Source organism: Ammodytes marinus, assembly GCF_949987685.1.
Source record: "Ammodytes marinus genome assembly, chromosome: 8".
NCBI lineage: Eukaryota > Metazoa > Chordata > Actinopteri > Uranoscopiformes > Ammodytidae > Ammodytes > Ammodytes marinus.
The window spans coordinates 18,669,726-18,691,136 of record NC_137212.1 but is presented as its reverse complement, the minus strand read 5'-3'; the positions used below and the strand labels follow the sequence as shown (position 1 = coordinate 18,691,136).

The window sequence follows — 21,411 nt, the reverse complement described above, 5'->3', positions numbered from 1 at the left end:
TGCAGTTTAGGAACAGTTACACATCCTATGTGACTCAGTGTTTTTGCTTGGAGTGCCAGTTATTTGGAGGCATTTTGATGTTGGATTACTGTTTTATTAAATGCCAGGAAAGCTCACTACATCAACAAAAGTTGAAAGTCCATTTTAAAAAGACTTAAGCTTCATTATTTTTTTAAAGATTTGTATAATTCATGAATCATAAAGCAGAATAAACTCTTTACCAGAATCAGTGTTAGGATACACAGTATCAGAATAGAGAAACACCCCCATTCATAAAGAAACCACCAAACCCAGAGTGAATTTCCAATCTTGTGAATGTTAATCTGCATCATTTGTCTGTTTCTTTTGCATGACTTATTTCTTGATACACATTATTAATTTGTCATTCTCATAATGCCTACCTCTAATAGAACTTAATATGGAGTCTCTACACACAGAAGTACTCAATGGAGCATATCGGTGCAGTATGTTTAAGATTTAAGTTTTGAAATTTTTAAATGTTATTTAAGTTTGCTCGCACAATTTAAAACACTGGATGATGGTCTGAAGGAGACTATTTCTAGTTTTGATTTATTTTGGAGTAAGTATATCTCAAGTGACTGTGGATTTTTTTTTTCATTTTCTTAAAAGTATTATATTTGTGTGTTTTTCCTGTATTTCTGTGGTGCTACTGCTATTGCTTTTAAACTATGGGTACATGATTTCGCTACACAATAATGTCACAGGAATACCTGAAGTTCAACTGAAACCCTTTGTTGTACTCCTGCAATCAGTCAGTGGGAAGTATCAGACAAGAGTATGATCAAATTATTATTTTTTTTTCTTAGGTAAAATATCTTGTTTTATAATTGTAAGGTCTGATTGCTCTTGCTTTGAATAATAGTTTTTAGAAGACTGTAGTTTCAAGTTTCAAGATACTTAGTGGACTTTTTGTTGTTGTACACATGTGCATACGTATACACCTGCCTGTAATTAAACTAAATCATGCTGAATGTCTCACTTAATTTTGTTATATTTCGACTGGAAAAATATATTGCAAGCTAATGGTTGACTTATTTTGTATTGCTTTGTGAAACAGTACTGTGGAAACAGTTTGTAAATGCCTTGAGGAATTGAATGTATAGTTGCTTAATGCTATTGGGTGTGGGATGTTTTAGAGGAAAGTGTAGTGAATACTTGTGAAGGTGACTATTGCTCTATTGTCAACTTTATGCTCATTAAGAGGTTTGACTTAAAGTTTGACACTTGATGTTATTTTTGATGGACAGTCTATGAAAAATGTGACAAATAAATGGCTCAGGAATTGAACTGTTTCTCATTATTGTGTTTGTGGCTACCCCTAGTGGAGAATATTCTTCTCTCCCGGACACTGTTTTTCCTCAACACATGGGTCAAATTTGATATGAAAAATAAGATTGAAATAATAACTGGATGAGTCCTGTGGTAAACTAATTTGATTTAAATATAAGTGTAAGTATATGATCACTTATGAGTAGCTCACTATAAAGGCAAAGCTGTAGCTTGTGTGCTTATGTTTTACCATTTAGTTGTCATTGTAATGCCTTACTGTGCAAACGTCATTTGTCATTTGACACTGGACCAGGTGTCACTCACTGATGACGGCTATACAATCAGCTTTTTGTTTTCTTCATTCACATTGATAAAACCCAGTCTGCTAGTGCTCTGTGAGGCTGAACATATAGGCACGCTCTGAACTAAATGCTAACAAAAGCATGTTAAAGTGCTCACACTGATAATGCTAACTTTAGATGCATTATATTACATACATTGATAGAAGAATAATGTTTACCATGCTAATTGTCTTAGTTTAGCATGCTTCGCTAATAAGCAGTAAACACAAAGCACAGTTGAGGCCAATGGGTATGTAATTGGTTTTATTGTTATTTAAGCCCAAATTTAAACCCTAGTATTAAAAAAGTAGACTAGGCTACCAGATGAACGGTGTAAGATGAAAAGTTAAGAGATCACCACAGCTATGGGAAATCCATCCAATAGTTGGAAGATACTTCAAACTGGACCAAAGATGTGAACTTGGGCATAGGCATGCCATCTCATACAGCCACACTGCTAGCATGGCTAAATTAAGTGGACTGTGAAGTTAATAAGACACACAGGCACAAAAAAGATACCCAGAAAAAGACAATCAGACAATTATTTCAGTTAATTTATAAAATAGTTCACTGGAGATACTGCGTTTTAAGATACAGTGCATTCTTCTACAATACAATTCTTGTGTGCTTCACACACAACTAAGCCCTCTACGTTTTAACAGCCTTGCCATGTGGTAAGTTGAATCATGAATACTTTGGCATAGTTTCGTGACGGACTATTACTGAGAAAGACAAATGTAAACTGCAAATGTGTAGATATTTAAATCTCGGGTGGATGCCCAAAGGCCTCATTTCAAAAGTTCCACACTGGTTTAGTATGGAGTTTACAAACAGTCAATGTACAGAGTGGACAAAATATCCAGAAAATCTGCTCAGTATGTTGACACATGAAGCTGTTTCCAGGTATAATCTTCTATCTGATCCCACTTTGATTTAACCTGGCTGACAGTCAGATATATCAGGTCAAAGCCTGCACTGTGTGCAGTGTCATTACACATCACTGAAGGTATACAGGTCACAAATAAGCATTGAGTATCTTGCTGAAATACAATATTAATATCACTGCTCATTTAACATTTGTATAATCACATGAGTAGTAATGTTGTGTAGGGAGACACTTCCAGGCAGACTCTGGTAAATAACAGTATGAGCCATTTAAAAAAAAAATCAATTCAACTTATCTTACAAGTAAATACTCCTCTGTTGAGACTTCCACGTGTTTGGGAATATTTCAAACACAGCTCATTTTTACATATCTAAAGCCATTTAAATAAGTATTGCTGCCCAGGTCTGGTCCCAGGGAGACAGATAGTGTAGATAGAGAGAGACATGAGACGACTGGAGAGTCAGCAAAGCTTCGCCGCTTAAAGATGACGAGCTGCTGAAAGTTTACTTGGCCTGTAGAAAAAGTGGGAAGAATGCAAAAATAGGGGAGTGAGCCATTTAAGAAAGGTACTTTCATGTGTGTGTGTGTGTGTGTGTGTGTGTGTGTGTGTGTGTGTGTGTGTGTGTGTGTGTGTGTGTGTGTGTGTGTGTGTGTGTGTGTGTGTGTGTGTATATAAATATATATACACACACATATATATAGTACTGAACTTGCAGGAGTCAAACGGTTAAAGAAACATACTTATGACTATAGCCCCTTTTACACAGCCAGTGAAAGCCGGGAATATGCCGGCCTTTCGGCCCTCCGCCCTGCTGTGTAAATGCGACAGTTGCGGAACGAGGGAAGAAAGGTGCGAGTGATCGTTCCGGGAATTTTACTACCTCGGGGGGTAGTAAGATTCCCGACACGATCAGTTCCGCCTCTCTGTTTAAATGCTCCAGCTTGTTGTTGCGGAACAGGGAGGCGTTTGACGTTCCATAGTCTACGTTCTAAAAATGCGACCATGTTAGCAGTTGAAGGACGTGTGTTTAACATTAACCACGGCGGCCTGATGTCCCGTAAAAATCACCAAATAAAAGGAACGGTGTATAATCTAGCTGATCATAAGGTCCGTTGCTCAATCCAAACCCCCGCGCTTCATTTTGCAGAGTGTATGAGTCTATTTCTGCCCAGGAGAAGTTGTACAATGGAAAGCTAGGCTAGGCTAAGTAAGGGATAAAGTATAGCGAACGGGTCACTTGCTAGAAATAAAGACCGACAAGCTGAAGCAGGAGCTCGACGCGCAGCGGAGGGCTCTTGTTCAGCTTGAAGGTCGACCTAGTAACGGGGGAATAGTCTGCTCGCCCCGCTAGACTGTCTGCTTCAGCTGACTGAAGGCTCCGGCTCAGCTGTTAGCCACAGAGCTACTGTTTTGCTAACACATTCCGCCGCCGCTATTATTATCCTAAGTCTGAGCGTATATCCACACTTTATTTCTGTCTACAGTAACGTGACTTCACACACTGTGTGTATGTGTATGTCTGATTGGCAGATCGCTGCCCTCACAAAGAGACTCGCTCACAACCAACCTGTCACACACACACACACAGAGGTGAAGCGGTCGGATTGATTTAGTCAGTTTGGTTAACTGTCCCAGTGATGTTGGACTCAGCGCGTAGCGAGATCAACTGGCACATCGTGGGGACAGTAAAATACTGCCCTCTTACTGCAAGCTCCAGCACTTCTGCTCTCAATTCACCGGCCATTGTTGTTGTTGTAAAGCAGCTGACCGGCGCGGCGCTAAATGTTTACGTCACACCTGACGCTGTTTACAAGCACCTCTTTCATTCCGGAGCGCTGTGTAAAAGGGACTACTGATGCGCCAGCAGGCCGGCGTTGCTTGGTTCTGTGTAAATAACACAGAAGCAAGCAAAGCCGGCATATTGGAGTGATGTTGTTCCGTAAATATGCCGCAATCTCTGTGTAAAAGGGGCTTATGAGTTTTCCTCCATATTTGATGGCCCTTCATCACTCCACATTGAGAACAGCCCAGAGTTCTTTCTGATGATTGCAGTGGAAGAAATGTATAAATAACTGAGGTAACAAGGAAATAACATCAAAATATCCCTCGCGTTATCATAGATATTGCTGAATAAAGATAACAAGATGTATTGCATGAGGTTGTGACAGCCATGTAGCCAAAATGTAGCTTGTCTCTGACCTCTGACATGACGGGCAGGTTGTCATGAGGAAGGAGCCACATGGTTCGGTGGGCCTTGGCCCTCTGTCTCAGCAGGAGCTTTCTCAGCAACCTCTTCACCTTCCGGTCTCTAGGGTCTGCACATTTCACCGCCTTCTTTGTGTAAAGACTGTAAAAAGAACACAAAACTCAACCACAATACTTTAGTAGAACTGGCAATACAAGGTTCTGCTGGACAAAAGAGAATGCCCAAAATTTGAAGTTGCTGGAGGCACAAGATTTGGAGGATGACAAAGATATCTGTCAGATGTGAAAAAAGCCCTCTGAGAATTTGAATTTCGACGGAATCCCAAGGGAGAGACGCTTTAAGATGCTGGAAACAGAGTCAATTAAGATTTTTTGACTGATCAAAAGTGAGGAAAGTTGGGGACAAGAAGTTCGGAACTGCTGAAACTGAGAGGATTAAAAGAAACAATTGTGTCTACTGGATTAGAATTCTATGTTTTTGTTAACCGGACCACATGAAAAAGCAAGCTACATCAGATCTGACCTGCTGGAAACAAAAGGTATCACAATACAGAATGGTTTACTTAACTAAACCCTGCTGTTCTGACTGACTGGCTGAGGCAGGGCTCAGCTGGCTCGGAAGGTATTTTCAGTTGGCTTGTTATTCCCACATATTTCCTTTCTTACTTCCCTGGCAATTACTGCTCTGAGCCCTGCCATAACAACATGACCTGGAAAGATGACAATGCCTCTCAGCCCGGCTCTGCCCTCCTCTAACGAGAGGCATATTTTCCATGCCTGCAGATTGCTATGTGCTCTTTAGCTCCAGGAGTGGATAGTTGAAATACTTGCATGATGGCTTGTATACTGCAGTCGGGCCCCTCCGTCTGCACCTCAAACCGCAACACATCTTTGGTACGCACCTTGCCCTGGGAGTACAACATGCAGCACTGGACATCTCTTTGCATCTGCACACCTTTACCTGGGAAGAAAAAAGAAAAGAAAGACAAAAACAAATGAGCGAGAAAACATTAGGGAAAGATGTCAAACAAAAGCACATTGCCAGAATGATATGTTGACTTATTGCCTTCTCTTTCACACCTTTGATTTTATCTTAGCTATACACAGAGTAAAAATCAGGACACTGAAGCAACGTCATGACAGCCGCAAAAGTTTCAAACAGCATACATCATGGCACATTGTTACAAATAGCATTAACAGTAGACAAAGAAACATTTGACAATTACTGCACAGGCTCATGTTTTTTAAACACTGTGAGCTTAATATCCCAATGTACACACAGACTAGAACAAAGTACTTTGGCAGCTTTTGTAGACAGCAAAATGTTATCTGTTCTGCAGAATGTGCACATGCCCTCTAGTTACATATACACACACACTCACATAAGGACTCACAAATACACAAGAATGTCAGAGGAATTACAATGGCATCCCGTTGGGCTGCCAAACACAGTACCATGGCGGGGAAATGAGAGGCAGAGAAAGTGAGAGAAAGAGAGGAGGGGTGTGTGTTTGTATGGAAGGTGTGCCATGATGCCTTTCCATCCAAAGCAAATGTGTAAACAAATGAAAGTGTGATGGAAGCAGCGGGAGCAATAAGGGCTGTGAAATAGGACAGTGCTGCCTGGTTGTGTGCCAACCATGATTTTGAATCCATCATTGGGCCCATCGCAGCACTTCCAGCACTTTCACGAGACGACACCAATTGCACAGACCCTTACACAGTTGCTTTCTCTCTTTCTGTGTGTGATTTTGGATGCTCGTCCTCCTGCGTACTGCCCCTCTGTTTACATCCATGCCTTTCTCCCTGCTACTCCTGCTGCTGCTATCCCCTCTTCTCTCCCTTTTTGTCATCGCCATCGCTCTTTTTGCAACCCTGTCCACCTGCAGGGTGCATGTATGCAAGCTATGCAACACACTCACACAGGCACATGTACGCACATACACACACACACACACTCTCTCTCTCTCTCTCTCACACACACACACGCACACACACACACACAAACACTCATACACACACAAACATACGCACGCACACATAGTAAGTGTGGTTGTGTCCTACCTTCCACAGATGACAGGAGAATAACAGTCAGAGAGATAACAGTTAACATCTGCAGCATGAACATGATGAGGCTGGCAGAGAGGAGAGGAGGATAATCTACTCTGTCACCTCTCCCTCTATGGCTCTCTCTCTTATATTACTCCCTCCCTCTTTTTATACATCCCTGCCCATCTCTCACTCACTCACTCTCTCACAACCACCACCTCTCCTTTTCTATCTTACCGTCTTTCCCTCCCACCCTCTGTTTATCCATATTCAGTCATTCTCACGCTCAGATAAACTCCCTCTCTCATTCCCCTTTTCTTTCACACTCATCTCACCTCTCACTCATTCCTCCTTTTTCCTGCCACTTCACTCAGGGTGCCAAACCTTGTTCGTGTCATTTGTGGATTTTAAATTCCTCCTTCATCTCATCCCTTCTCTTGTCCTCATTGCATTTCCCCTCCTGGACTGAGGGCGATTTAATGTTTGAAATGAACACGGAATCCCCCTGCGGCTACGTGATCAGTCCCTAATTTGGTATTTAAATAGGAAATAATTCATTCTAAATTCAAGTAATATCCAATGAATCCAGGTTGGCAGCAGTCTTAAACCGTACTGTAGGCGTGTCTGACTTGTGCATCTGGGTCAGTCTAGCAGCAGAGTTATGTTCTCTGTGGGATTCCAGTCGAAATGCCAAACACACAGAAACTGTGAAAAACTGAATGTATTAGCGTAACTAAACCCTGAATGACAAAATGTATCAACATGGATTAAAAGTCGTTTTTTATTCTTGGTCTTCCAAGCATAATTTCAGGTGGACACACACTATATATAAACACTTGTATAACCGTTAGGTTTGTCCATTCAGTGCCACTGTAGAAACATGGTGGCAAGCGAATATACACCAATTAAAATATGCTTGTTAATATTAAAGTCCATTTCTACCAATCCTGACTGGAATCCAATTATTTTTTTAAACTTTATATGTTTGTATGGCTGCATTTGAACTTGTCTATTGAAGCTGCTGATGGATGGCTTACACCAAAGTCTGAAATGTGTAGTTGATGGTTTAGAAGGCTGAAAAGAGAAATATGATGTATCACCAAACAAAAAGGACATAGGAATGCAACTTACACAAGGTCACTTAAAGCTGTCTCGCTAAAACTACTGGGGCGGTTCCATTAAATAATCTTGCAGAATTATGAGGGGAAAACTGCCAAAGTGTTCCCACAGTCAGAAAATAAAAATAAATTCGGCTAATAAAACAATGTCACACGTCATTAGTCTAAATGCTTTGGACGTACTGTACTCTGGAAAAAACAGATCTAGACAAACGATAAGTTCATTGGCAAAGCAGCACTGTAATCATGAGTCACTTCTGATGCAAGGAAATATTGCTTTAGACACTAATGTTGGTCATGTAATGGCCACATTTTGTAAGGAGTAGATTAATATGGTGACTAGGTTTCCGTGGTTAAATAGATCTTAACATTGTAAAAAGTATTATTTTACCTAAAACATTTGGTGGAAGAACTATTCAGACAAAAAAGCAACAATTTGTCCCTTAAGGGCCTACATCCGAATTCTGGATGTGAAAATATGCAGTCTGTACACTGAGGGTGAGGTTGGGGTAATGTGTGTGCATATGTGTCAGTGTTTGTGTGCATGTGTTTGTGTCGAGGGTGGGGTTAACTGTTCAAGAAATCGATCCAAGAAATCAGGTTGGAATGTCAGCTGCAAAAACATACCTTCCACATGACTACAGCTCGGCTTTTCAGCCAGATACATTTTCTGCATATCTTTGCAGCGATTAAAATATCTCCTGTCAAGGTGTACGGGCTCACAAAGCAATCAAAAATAAAAGCAGTGAATAGTGGGGCTACAGGGGTAATGTCTTCCTCTTTCAGGGGGTGGGGAGCCTGTGAGGTGTGGCCTTGGTTTACTGCGCTGAACATTCAGCCAAACAGATCTTACTGTACCTGAAAAGGATTTTCCCAGGGATAAGATGCAGGGGGCAATACTTCAACTAATCCTTGGGACGAGGCAAACAGGGAGGTGTATGAAAAAGTCAGCAAGCTGTATGGATTACAGGTCTGAATACAGAACAATGAACCAAGAACATTTGTGCCAGCCATTAAAATGATCTAGTTGTTTTATATGAGATTCTTACATACATATGTTCTCCTAATTAAAGCGTTAATTCCAGCTTGTAACTCATTTTCTACAGATGAAACAGGTCAGATATACAGTATGATCATTAGTGAGCTTTACAGGTGCTGAGTTTAAGCCATAGTACTGGCAGGAGCTATGCATGAGAAAGACCAGCAATGTTGGTTTACCACTTTGTACCAGACTCCAATAAGGGTTGATGACATTTTAGTTTTTTGGTTAAAGAAAAATATTTAGGATGTTCTAACCAGCATAATTAAGTATGTAGTATAGTAAAAAGAATAATTATGTGATTGGAATGCAGGGTAAGAATGTCAACATGCTAAACATTATTGCAGTTGTAATTATGAGCATGCCGAGTTAACTGTTAACTTAGAGCACTTCACAGAGCTGCTATCATGGCTGTAGAATAGATTTATCCTGTTTAATCTTTTACCTGAACAGGGCTAAGCGTCCATTTTCATTATTTCTGGTCGGTATGCTAAACAAAGCTAATCACCCTTTGGCTGTAGCTTCATATTTAGCACACAGACATGAGTGATATTAATCTTCTCATATAACTCTCAGCAAGAAAGCATACAAGTGCATATCCCAAAATGTGTACTATCATTTAATCTGTAATCTGATAATGAATGTAAAAGAACATGTTTTACTACTTATTTTAAATAACTAAACAGTAAATGATTTAGCCTGATTTTCACGAACAAAGCCATACTAAGTTTATTCTCTCGACATGATATCAACATAAAGGCAGAACAGTCAGTCCGACATTCTTATGTCCTGCTTTGGATGAGGGAGAAGCTCTACATTTTCTTTTCCCTTGAGATATCCTTAATGGAATGTCTTTATTGGCTGTGGAAATACAATGAATGAATCCAATCCTTCAACATGTGATGTATTAGAAACAAGTACTCCATGTTCCCCTGTGCCAGTCAGGCATTCCTCTGCAGGGAGTTGACTGGTGCTTCTATGGAACCAAACATCTGTGCTTCTCACAGCTCTGTTTCATTACTCCCCGAAACACTAAACCCAGAAAATCAGTTTAAACACACTCAGGCATTTATTTTTGAAAATCCCTTCTGGAAAAACTCAAGGGGTCTTGACTGCGGGCCTACAGTGTGAAACTCAACACTTTGGATGTGTTTAACAAATGCTGCCAGGAAGAACAACACACTTCTCAGGTCTAGAGAGATTCAGATACATTCCTAATGCAAACTCCAAGATCTATGTGATCTTCTCAGTGTCAAACAACATTCACCGTGTTGAGCAAGAAGTTTAACCTTCACAACGGGCCTATTGTATACTGTATGCAGCATGACCACAATGGGTTGCTGCCGCAGCTTAATAGAACATTAACGAATGATTTTACAAGTGAAATAATATTTGTCTAACCCATAGTTGTTTCTGCTCAAAAACAAATACTGTTCTGGACAATCTTAGCTCGTCAAGATTTGTCAGAGGATAACCGATATGAAATAGCAAGACAGAAATGTTAAAGATCCTTGCAGACATTTGGTGTCGCCATTATACAATGTGTCCACAAGTCAGGACTCACTTAATTGTATTCCAACTGTATTATGTCCCACTCAGTAAATATTGTGAATACAATTATGTAATTGACCAATTTAAGGGATTCTAACTAAATAATTTGATGTGATGTAGTGCTCAAAATACACAGTTTAATAATAATGTACTTATTATTTTTTAACACATGCCGGGTGTCACTGTCTTATGGTCCCATTGACATATCCTGCAGCAAGTAGGTAACATCTACATATCAGACAGATAACAGTTTAACAAGAAAATTATGCAAAATTTTAAATTATGCACACAAACAAATCGAACAAGAAACAAAAAGGCAGTAGTTACTACAGTAAACTTTGATAATAAAATTCAGCAAATTCAGTCAGTTAAGAATACATCCCACCATTTTTTCAGCAGGAAGTCCTTTATTGACTTGTGGTGACAAGGGAAGTACCCTGGACAGCTCCCACGTGCCTGGAGGTCACAGCATCAGCACCTTGGACAGAGGTAATGATCCACTTTGGAACAGAATGTAGAATTAAAGATCCACCTGGGCAGTAGTACACGAGGAGGAAGCTTACACTATATTAACGTAGAACCATGCAGGTTTACTGTGAGTTTGCGCTACTTGCAAACATCCGGCGTGGAATTTTTGAATTGAGTAGATTACTTCCTGCCCCAAGCTGCCATGTTTTTTTCTCTTCAAAAATAGCAATTGGCAAAAAAAGTCAAAATTTTTAAATGGAAAAATGTGTACGAGAAAAAAACAAACAGGTATATTATTTTCCAAGTCCAGCCCTTTCTATTTGATAAAATAATTGTTACATCACGACTAAAGAGTGTGCAACACATTGTTTTCTTTGTTATTTTTAATTGCAGTTGTAAATGTTTGTGTACTTCGCAAACCTGGAAATTCTACAGCCCTTACAAAGTTAAGGATTTTGAATTGCAAATATACTTGTAATTCAGTGTGCGACAAACTGATGAAGATGGACGGTCTCACTTGGACCCAAACTGGTTGTTTAAAATTGAAACTTATTTTATTGTACAGTAGTATTTCACAAATATTTACAAAAAATGTACACATTCCCACTGATGTCTTCATGTCACATTGTAGAAAACCTTTAGAAATATCCAATTTGAGAGTTTGACTTAGAAAAGTACCACAAAGGTTTTCATGACAAATGGTGTCCCTGTAACAGAACATCTCTTGGAAGGTTGCAGATATTCAATGGTCTCGTCTCCTAAAGCAGTGTTTAGTCCAGTGTGCCTACAGAGAAAATTTAAATAGTTAGTACAAATTGAACCAGAACCAAAAACATCCATAAAGATGTGTTAAGCATATCCACATGAGCATGCTGTCTGTTGCGTCTTTGGTATTCTAATTAAACATGTGGGAGATTAAACATTACAATATTCATACACTGGCCGGTCAAATGTGGTCAGAAAAATATTTAATGATCGTCATCGGAGATCACTTAAAACATTTGGTGGAATCAATCAGTTTAATAGTGAAAGTACAAGCATTTCCACACACACAATGCAAAAAGAACATAAGGGATATGGACTATGCAGATGGGTAGCCCTAAGAAAACCACATATTATTGGGGCTTATCAGGTAAAAATGCTTCAATTTGCCAGGGAGAATACAGATTGGACTCTGGTGCAATGGAAAAAGGTTGTGTGGTCTGTTGAGTCCAGAATGAACCTGTTCCAGAGCGATGAGCGCATCAGGGTAAGAATAGAGGCACTTGAAGTGATGCTCCCCTCATGCCTAATGCCTACTGTACAAGCCTGTGTGGCAGTGTGCAGTATGATCTGGGGTTGCTTCATTTGGTAAGGTCTAGGCTCACCAACCTTATGTGCCATATAAAAACTTATCAAAATGTTCTATGGCGAATATGTGCTGTAATCAAATCTAAAGATGGTCCAACGAAATATTTGAGTGTGTGTGTGTGTGTTTTTTTTGGCCAGGCAGTGTACAAACAGCCAGGAAAGACCTTGAAACTTCAGGGTTTTGTTCTGCAAAGGCTTACCTTCAAGAAATGCAAATTCATCTATGGCCTCTATCGCATTATCTGTAGAGACAAAAGACAAGAGAGGGGAGAAAAAAAGAAAGAATTCTGGTCACAAACTAGTTAAGGTTCCTATACAGCTCTAATGTTCTTTCAACGTACAAGTGAACATGTTCACAACTGCTGAACAAACAATCTAATGTCCTGTCCGAAAATCACATCAATTAAATTATTCTCCACACAATCTTAATTGTCACAACCTAAGGTCAAAGAAGTTCATCAGCTTGCCAACAACATTTTAAAATCGTTTTAGAGCCCACTGACTGTGTAGGGCTTAAACGATTCCTCCATTAACTCAGTTACTACAAATTATATTGAGAAAATATTGGAAATGTAACATGAGTAATAACGGAAAATAAAGTTAAATATTAAACACATCTGCCGACTCATTTCAAATAAAGACAATGCAGCAGCAGTTCGTGGAGATTTATAGGAGAAATAATGAGTAAATATGGATTGTATCGTGTGGACCTTTGCCGATTTAATCACAATGTTTGTTTTGAGTTGTCAACGATCTGTGGATTACAATTAGGCTTCATACGTGAGCTGCCTCAACTTTGTTATTGTTTTTTTTTAACTTGTTGGTAGTCTGAACGAGGGGTTGACTGTACTTGCTGTTGTTGTTGATCGCGTCTTGGAATGGTTTGAATCAAACAAATTGCGAAGGGCCACAAAAGCTAGAATGCTCAATGACCACAATAATTGTTGGCTGCATCCCTACAACTGTATATGCATTTGCGAACTGCATTTAGAATATCTTTACGGCACTTACCCAAGTCTTTTCTTTGCAAAGTTTTCCTTTTCCCCTGCTGGGCATACACCATGGAATCTTTGGCAATCATTTCGACAAACAACTCCTGGAAGAAAGAAATGCATTCTGTAAAGTCAAACTAAAACAGATTGTGGAAAAACGCACAATGATTGTTCATCACTTGTTTCTTAACCTTGTTATCCATGCTATATTTATTCTACTCTGGTTGTTGAAATCAAACTGCTGCTGTCTTTGATTGATTATATTACCAATGTTACATTTATAATAGAAATACCACATTAGATGGAAGAAACCTCCCCTGATGAAAGGACAGTTGTTAAAAAACCCTACTGTAGCAACTCATTCAATGGTTGCAGGTTGTGTGCACATGTTGAGGGGTTTGGGGCCTGCAGAAGTTTATAGTAAATTTAAATAGTTGAGTTAAATAGTAAATTTACCTCAACTATAGTTTGAGGTTTATGATAAGTGTGTTGATCTTGTGAACATGAGTCACACAACATATATATTATTGAGAAGAATACCATTGCAAAAGATTTAGATCAATTTCTTATGATTGACCATTACACGTATGGAGTAGGCTAAACGCGTTGATGCTGGGTTTACTTTGTGTTTTTATGTGTATTTTTTTTACCGTGGCTTTGGCGATGATGAACACAGACTCTTGGCTGGCGAGTGACACGTCTGGGTCGGTCTTCATGAGCGCCTTGATGCGGGACAGCGGGAGTTTGGACAGCCGGTTGTGTGTGGCGGCGGCCCCGGGGCCTGTCTGCTGCTGGCCGCTCTCCTCCTCCGCCTCAACCCCACGGTTATCCTCCTCACTCCCGCACCGGTCGGGCTCGAGCTCCGCGTGCATCACAGGCGAAGCAACTGTTGCTGCCATTCTCCGTTTTTTTCTTTTACACAAAGGTAATATTCCAAAAAAAACAGACAAGTCACGACTATTTTCTAGCTACATGACACATATGACAACAACATCACCAGCGCCAGCATGTGCTTCCGGTCTTTGGGCAGGGGGGCTGCGCTGATTCGCAAGCCAGTCACTCAGAAGCCCCGCCTTTGCCTCTCCCGCCAATTTATCTTCGTCGGTGATTGGACAGATTGCGAACCAAGGTTTCGCTATTGGCTAGACGTAAACCTCAATCAAAGCTACGACGATGACGATAATGAGCCGAAGAAATTTAACATTTTATTTGAATATATTTCGAAAACAATTCTGTTGGTGAGGAATGCTTATGAAGGTCAATTTGGTGTCAACTATATTTGATATGATATAGCCTATGTAGGCCTATGACATATTTGTTATCAAATTCAATGCTCCGAAAATGACATGGATATGATACCCAACTTAGTAATACCATAATATCTTATCTAGTCCTATCTACTCTGTTTTGTTAACCTTTGTGTCCAACTTATGGCTATAATTAAATAATTAGGCTACATAAACCCATAAATAAATGTGTATGTCTAGATAAATACAGGAATAAATATAGGCCTATAGGCCTACCAAAAAATAGTAAAGTTCTTCTATTAAATGTTATGTTTCTGTGTTTTTGAGTTTTGTGATGGTTTTCAACAACGTTTTACTGTTAAAAAAACAGATTTCATAACAATGCAGCTTGGCTTTACTGACAGAATTAATATAGCCTACCTGTCAACAATAAGATAGGCCTATGCATTATTTTTCAAATGTTACTGTATAAAAACTAATATGGTGTGATCACTTTAAAGGATCCAACATTTTGATTGATTTAGGCTGATGACGAGCAGTCCACTAATACACTTCCTAATAGGATTGCGAGGAGTGATTTAGTCCTCTTAGGCTCCACATTCACTTGTTCAGTCACAGTCGGGTGTTACAGCTTGTGGGACGGGCATGAAGGACACCCATTTCCAAGGTAACTTTATCGGATTTATATATATACATATATATTTCTTCCTATGAACCCTTTACAAAAGGTGACCTATTAGTCATATAATTTTTAGCCTGTTTAAACTTTAAAATGTCCTTGTGGCTACTGAATATACATCCATGTCCAACCTAAAGATTTTCTGAAGATGCATAAACAAGCGATACAGAGGTTTTAAATGGCTACTTATAAAATCCCAATTAAGAATTGATTGTAATCTCGCCTGTAAGCATATTTGTTTTATTGGCCAGGCAATTGTATTTACATGTTAATGAAAAGGGCATACAGAAAACAAGTAGCAGCTACAGAAAACATTGCCATTCAATAACGTGCAGCAGACACATGAGAAAAGAGGAAACAAATGTAGTTAAAAATTATTACATTACATTATTATACAGTCAAATTGATTAGACCCACTTATACAGTGCCTAAAAGAAGCGAATGACGAGCCTACAGCTAAATATAACCGACGGTGACCAGGAAATGGCACAGTACTATTACTCCGCAGATTTACAAATGTTTAAAGTAAGTTATCATTGTTGTTCTCTTTTGGCTATACCTTATGTAACTCATTAACCCATTATTCAAGTGTGCTGTTATTTGGAGAGGTTATACGGTATGTGCGCCATAAGACACTCACACAGAGCTCAAGCCCTACGGCTGAACAGTCAGAAATATGACCTATTGCTCTTGGCTCTGTGAAACGGTGATACCTTAATAAACAGTTTCATGGGAGAACAAAAGAAACGGGGTAGAACCTTTATATAAAACAAAGGTCGAACAGCTTTCCTGTTTGGGAAAAAAATTAATACTTTTTTTTTACAAAAATTGTGCTGATAATTGAACAATGTGCCCAAAGAATAATACTTGTGTTCCCAGAACAGACAAAAACAGGAAAGGTCGACACATCCTGATTTCAAATAGTAGCCTACAAAAAAATATTGGAATCTGCCCAGACTTCTAGCTGATAATATACAGTACAAGTAGTCACACAGCAACACCTCAAAGGTATGGGAGTTTAGGCAATGTTTCTCTTGCCTCCTGATCGTGGATTCTTTTGACAAACAATGGGCAGAAGGATCTTACATTTGGGAATATTTGTTTATTTTGTAATCATTATCAAATATTATAATTTCAAATCATCTTAAAATCTACACAATCAGTTACAGTATGCCTGTAGGGACTTAGTTACTGTAAACTCAAAATAAGATGCAGGTTAGGGTAAATGAGACCAGAGATTTTACATCAGGTCTTAATCGAATTACAAATGTTCTGTAGAGCAGTACCGTTATGTCTGCAAATTGACTTGTGTAAGACTTCATTGGTCCAACACGAAAATAGCTAAAGAGGGAAGTAGTGTTAGTGGGGCCTATACAGCTGAGGATAGAAACTACATTAATCCTCACATTATTGCCTCTGCTAAAAAAAACCACAGTGTTGTTTCTTAAAAAGGTTCTCACTTTTTTTTAAGCCATCAAAACTCGCCTTTGGCCAAAGCAAAAAGCCAGCAAAACAACCAAAGATGAAGAAGCTCCAAAGGTGGAGAACACAGGAAAGCCCCTGACTTCGGCTGCTGCCATGTGTGCCATCCCACTGCTGAGCAAAGCAGAGAGAATGAGGCTGTCACCTTTTGAGAGATTGGTCTATGACATGACCCACGATGAGAAGATGGCTGCAGGCCTTGTGCTGGGCCGCAGAGCCGGCTTCTATGAGCTACGTGGAGAGATCGGCCAGGGGAACTTCTCCACCGTCAAGTTGGGCATCCATGAATTGACTAAAGGTCAGGAATCATAAGCTGTTTATGTGGGTCTTTTCAATAATTTTTTCTTCTGGCATCCAGATGAATCCATACTTATCTTTATCAAACTAAACTGGGTGGTAGGATGGCCTAAATGAAGAGGGGGCTGACTAGTAACCATGAGGTCACTGGTTCAATCCCCGGCACCGGACAGAAGGGTGTTGTACTTGAAATGCTATAGTGGTGATTGGTATTACATCTATGGTGCACACCATCTCTACTATTATGTCCTTGAGCAAGACCCTTAACCCCAAACTGGTCCAGGGGGCGCTGTACTATGGCTGACCCTGCGCTCTGACCCCCTCCGAAGTGGGGTTACTTGAGAGGGGATATGCGAAAAGACGTGTAGATCGACTAATAAAGATAACTTAACCTACTGTTTGTAACATATTCCTGTATTTCTATCTGTGTAAAATATTTTAAGCTTCCAAAGACTCTCATATTTTGCTTATTTATTACAGAAACATACATTCAGGGCAAAACAAAATAGAAATTATAGTAATAAAGAAAAAACTTGTTTACCTTTGTTTGTGCCTCAGTAAATTTGGCTTAATACCACTCAACAATAGCACCTAAACAAGCGTATTTGGGGTTTGTGCAGGAAAAAAAGTAGATGCTTGTAAAGTAAGGACTCTTTCATCAACATGAAGCACATTTCCTCCTGTCCAGTCTGGGAAGCAAGCCTTCTCTGTTATGCAAACAGTTTGTCTCTGGGGATATATTGTACATGCCATTAATTCCATGTCAGTAGTCTGATTCCCTCAATTTCACCATGTGTGTGCAGCCTACACTTTTAGGATTTCTTTGTCTCTCATCTTAAAATAATTTTGCAACAATCTTCCAATTAAATTACTGTAGATGCCAACAATACATTCCTTCAGCCTTCTTCGTATGTGGATGTATCAATTGCATCTATCCATGGCATATTTTTTTTTTCTCAAGTGCTTTCATCTTGTAAATCTCTGTCCTTGTTCTAAACGTCTGTTTCACCTTGTTAGACGCTCTCTGGAGTCACCACTGACATCTATATGCCTCCCTTTGTGTTTCTGTGTCAGAGAGAGTTGCCATCAAAATCATAGAGAAGATGCGCCTGGATAAAAGGAGCCAGCCGCTGACTGCCTCAGAGATCAGCTGCATGGAGAAGCTGTGCCACCCCAACATAGTGCGACTCTACGAGGTGTGTGAGACAGGCAGGATGCTTTATCTGGTGATGGAGTACGGCAGCGGTGGAGACCTGTACTCCCGAATCACCAGCAGGGGGAAGCTAAACGACCAGGAAACTAAGCTGGTCTTTGCACAAGTCCTCTCTGCCGTTAAACACATGGTGAGCTTCAGTGTTAATCTTAATCATCATCTATACTGCACATAGTCTAGGCATCATATCCACAAACAAGTCTGAGGTTTGAGGTACTCATGATTCATCTGGCTGAGTTATTCAAAGTAAATATGAATTTGAGATAATGTTAAATTAAAGGCTCAATCTCAAAAATATTTTAATCATGTTCTCTTGTACAAGTATTTACATGCATACATATTGAGGTTTTTGGCGGCATTTTCACCTGCTTTTTTATTCTATTTTAAAGGTGGCCAGTAGAGCGGTTATAGGTAATGAGGGGAGTTGACATGCCTCAAAGGTTTCTCAGTCATCCTTAAACAAGGGATGTTGTGATTACATAGGCCAGCACAAAGTCCACTGGAACTGAGGATTTTAGAATTTCCATTTTATTATACCAACATTTTTGAACATCGGAAAATGATGATTGAGATGATTATAAAGAAGATACTATACTTTTTCTTAATCACATTTTTGAGCTTCTATTGTCAAATGTTAGATATTTTTACCTTTTGGGGCCTCAAGCAATTATTTTAGTGAAAGCCAAGTGATATGACGGGAAATCTATCTTGGGGACTGTTAACACCTTCAGGGCATCTGAAACATGGCAAGGGATCCACTGTTTTCAAAGATCAAAAAGGCTTGAAACCACCGGTGTAATCTTCAACACCACATTGTATTTCATAAGTTTGCAGCACATTTTTTTTTTTTTTTTATTAATGTTACTCAAACTTATACTTATAACTTGAGTAAATGTGCTTATTTACTTTTTACCACTGATAATAATAATTATAATAATCATCATCATAATCATCATCATCATCATCACAATAAGGCTTTTGTGTATTTGTTTTAAAGTAAATATACAAAACAGAATCCCTACTGAGATTTTCCCATTGTATTGTGATATTTCAGCACGACAACAACATCGTCCACAGAGACCTAAAGGCAGAGAACATCTTCTACACCACCAGCTACCTCATCAAGGTGGGAGACTTTGGCTTCGGCACAGAGAGCGGCCCTAACCAACTCCTCACCGACTTCTGTGGCTCGCCGCCGTACGCCGCCCCTGAACTGTTTATGGACAAAGGTTACAATGGATGCTCTTCAGACACCTGGGCTTTGGGTATTCTCTTGCACTTCATGGTGACGGCCACTTTTCCCTTTCATGGGGACACAATGGGGAAGCTGAAGCGCTGCATCCTTAAGGGGGCCTACACCACCCCTGCCTGTGTGCCTGAACCATGCCAACTAGTCATTAAAGGCATGCTGCAGCCTGTGCCTGCTGAACGCATTTCCCTCACACACATTATGAACAGTGTTTGGCTTCAGGGGGTTGAGTACCCTCGTCCGTATGCCCTGTTGCCCCTGTCCCCGGCCCACTTTGTCCAGGCTGATCGGGCTCTGTGCGCGGAGGAGCAGGAGGTTAAGGCTTTGCTGTCAGATCTGGGTATTGTGACGGTCCATTTCCAAAACAATTCCTGCTTAGACTGCAGGAGCCCGCTGACGGGGACCTACCGGATCCTTCTGCACCGGGTCCAGAAGAGGAGGTCAATGGAGGCTGTAGGCTTTTCAGCGCTTCACCCCGACGAGTACGAGAGTCAAAACAAATGGGCCGTAGCGTCTGTGGGCACACACAACCCCACATCTGTCTGTGTGGTGCTGTAATGGGAAATAACTGGACTCCATTTGACTTAGTGGTGCTTATGCAGGCACTTTATCACATACATATGTGACCTTTTGGCTGCTGAAGCTCTTTCAATCACTATGAGCTCCCTTAATTTGTGAGGCCTTTATTTGGGCATGTTGAGAAGCGCCTCCAGTTGTGTTGTGCAACACTTGGCCGAAATGGCAGACACATGGTGGTTGAAGTCAAAGTCGAGTGAGCTTTCTTCCCACAGTGTCAAGTCCATTATAGCTTAAAGCCCTGGTGTTTAGTCATTAGATATATGGCTCTCTTCTCCATTACATTGCCAACCGTAAGCTTTATGACGTAAAACTAGGGTTGCAAAGGGGTGGAAAGTTTCCGGTAAATTACCGGAAAGTTTCCAGAAACTTTCCACGGGAACTTTCGCTCGGGAATTTTGGGAACATTCAAAATTGGAAATTATAGGAATTAACAAAATGGCGGTAATTTAAATGATTTTTTTTCATAACCAACCATAAATCTAAACTTTTAAACACTATGTTTGGTCATAGGCAGACATCCATGCAAAATAATACAATCAAAAAACATTACATTTGAACAGATTTATTTGTAAGAAGAACTTTATCAAGTTGATTATTTTATGAACAATCAATAATTTCACTGAACAACAAAAAGATGAATGTTGAGTAAATTATTACTCGTCTGTCTGACCCCACCCATTCAATAAATAAAGTGAAATGCCCCCCCACCATGTGATGGAGGAATGCACAGAGCATGTAGGGGACGTGGCCTCAGTACCCCTGCAGTAGGATGTGTGCTATGTGCAATTTGCCAAGTGTACTTGCATAAAATCTGGTTGTTTTAGTCAAGATTATGCTAAAATATATTGTCCCCAACTATATTTAAAATCAAAGCTTAAGCCTCTGTAAACCTGGTCTAGTAAAAATCAATTTATGATATCAAGTTGGGTATAAAATTCCCGGAATTTTGCAACCCTACGTAAAACATTCAACAATCACTGTATGGGTATTAGCAACTTCCAATCCCTATTAGTCTACGCAAAGATCTTCTGATCTAATCCAAGGCCACAGACAGGTAATCCTGACAACATACAACAGAAATGAAACCTAATACTATAAAAAATTAAATAAGAATAACAGGCATTGAACAAAATGATGACCACATGAGGCCAGAACAACAGACAACATCTAAAGCCAGTATGCGGCTGTCTTAAATATTCTTCTGTGTGTTTTGTAGTAGTACTGATACATTAATTTTAAGGAGATACTTATTTAATAAGTAAGTAAATATTTTATGATTGTCACAAACAGTCCGGAGGACTCTAATTGTTTTTAAGTGTTGCACAACCTTTACTTATTTTATTAAGATCTACAGTATGTTAGGGGTTGTGCTAAG

At 39.7% G+C, this 21,411-nt stretch overlaps 3 protein-coding genes across 4 annotated transcripts; 1 reads left to right on the top strand and 2 right to left on the bottom strand.

The window, feature by feature from the left end:
• Positions 1–1,899: 1,899 nt before the first annotated feature.
• Positions 1,900–6,933, bottom strand: ccl44 (chemokine (C-C motif) ligand 44). Of its 2 annotated transcripts, none has more exons than XM_080033216.1 (4): positions 6,788–6,933; positions 5,555–5,684; positions 4,718–4,865; positions 1,900–3,029 (listed from the first exon to the last, which is right to left on the bottom strand). In XM_080033216.1, exons 1-4 carry the CDS (start codon positions 6,849–6,851, stop codon positions 3,021–3,023), a joined length of 351 nt encoding a protein of 116 aa, XP_079889342.1. In that variant the 5' UTR covers positions 6,852–6,933; the 3' UTR covers positions 1,900–3,020. The 2 variants fall into 2 exon arrangements, with proteins under 2 accessions (XP_079889342.1, XP_079889341.1); XM_080033215.1 differs by lacking the exon at positions 1,900–3,029 and adding an exon at positions 4,492–4,557.
• LOC307254728 (serine/threonine-protein kinase NIM1) lies at positions 5,645–20,015 on the top strand (the record flags this gene model as incomplete). Its single annotated transcript, XM_080033214.1, has 4 exons — positions 5,645–5,717; positions 16,688–16,996; positions 18,070–18,338; positions 19,263–20,015. 4 exons carry the CDS (start codon positions 5,645–5,647, stop codon positions 20,013–20,015), a joined length of 1,404 nt encoding a protein of 467 aa, XP_079889340.1.
• Positions 11,478–14,298, bottom strand: pole4 (polymerase (DNA-directed), epsilon 4, accessory subunit). The gene is made up of 4 exons (XM_080032076.1): positions 13,941–14,298; positions 13,310–13,394; positions 12,499–12,540; positions 11,478–11,732 (listed from the first exon to the last, which is right to left on the bottom strand). The coding sequence occupies exons 1-4, from the start codon at positions 14,187–14,189 to the stop codon at positions 11,719–11,721; spliced, it is 390 nt and encodes a 129-aa protein (XP_079888202.1). The 5' UTR covers positions 14,190–14,298; the 3' UTR covers positions 11,478–11,718.
• Positions 20,016–21,411: the final 1,396 nt, after the last annotated feature.

What these genes read in the sequence shown, in the direction of transcription:
- ccl44 (XM_080033215.1), bottom strand. Translation starts at nt 6,851, where the DNA reads ATGTTCATGCTGCAGATGTTAACTGTTATCTCTCTGACTGTTATTCTC. An exon ending in TCTCCTGTCATCTGTGGAAG is followed by an intron (nt 5,685 to 6,787) that starts GTAGGACACAAC and finishes TTTTCTTCCCAG; the next exon opens with GTAAAGGTGTGCAGATGCAA. An exon ending in TGCAGTATACAAGCCATCAT is followed by an intron (nt 4,866 to 5,554) that starts GCAAGTATTTCA and finishes TTCTTTTTACAG; the next exon opens with TCTTTACACAAAGAAGGCGG.
- pole4 (XM_080032076.1), bottom strand. Translation starts at nt 14,189, where the DNA reads ATGGCAGCAACAGTTGCTTCGCCTGTGATGCACGCGGAGCTCGAGCCC. An exon ending in TCATCATCGCCAAAGCCACG is followed by an intron (nt 13,395 to 13,940) that starts GTAAAAAAAATA and finishes TCTTTCTTCCAG; the next exon opens with GAGTTGTTTGTCGAAATGAT. An exon ending in TTTGCAAAGAAAAGACTTGG is followed by an intron (nt 12,541 to 13,309) that starts GTAAGTGCCGTA and finishes TTGTCTCTACAG; the next exon opens with ATAATGCGATAGAGGCCATA.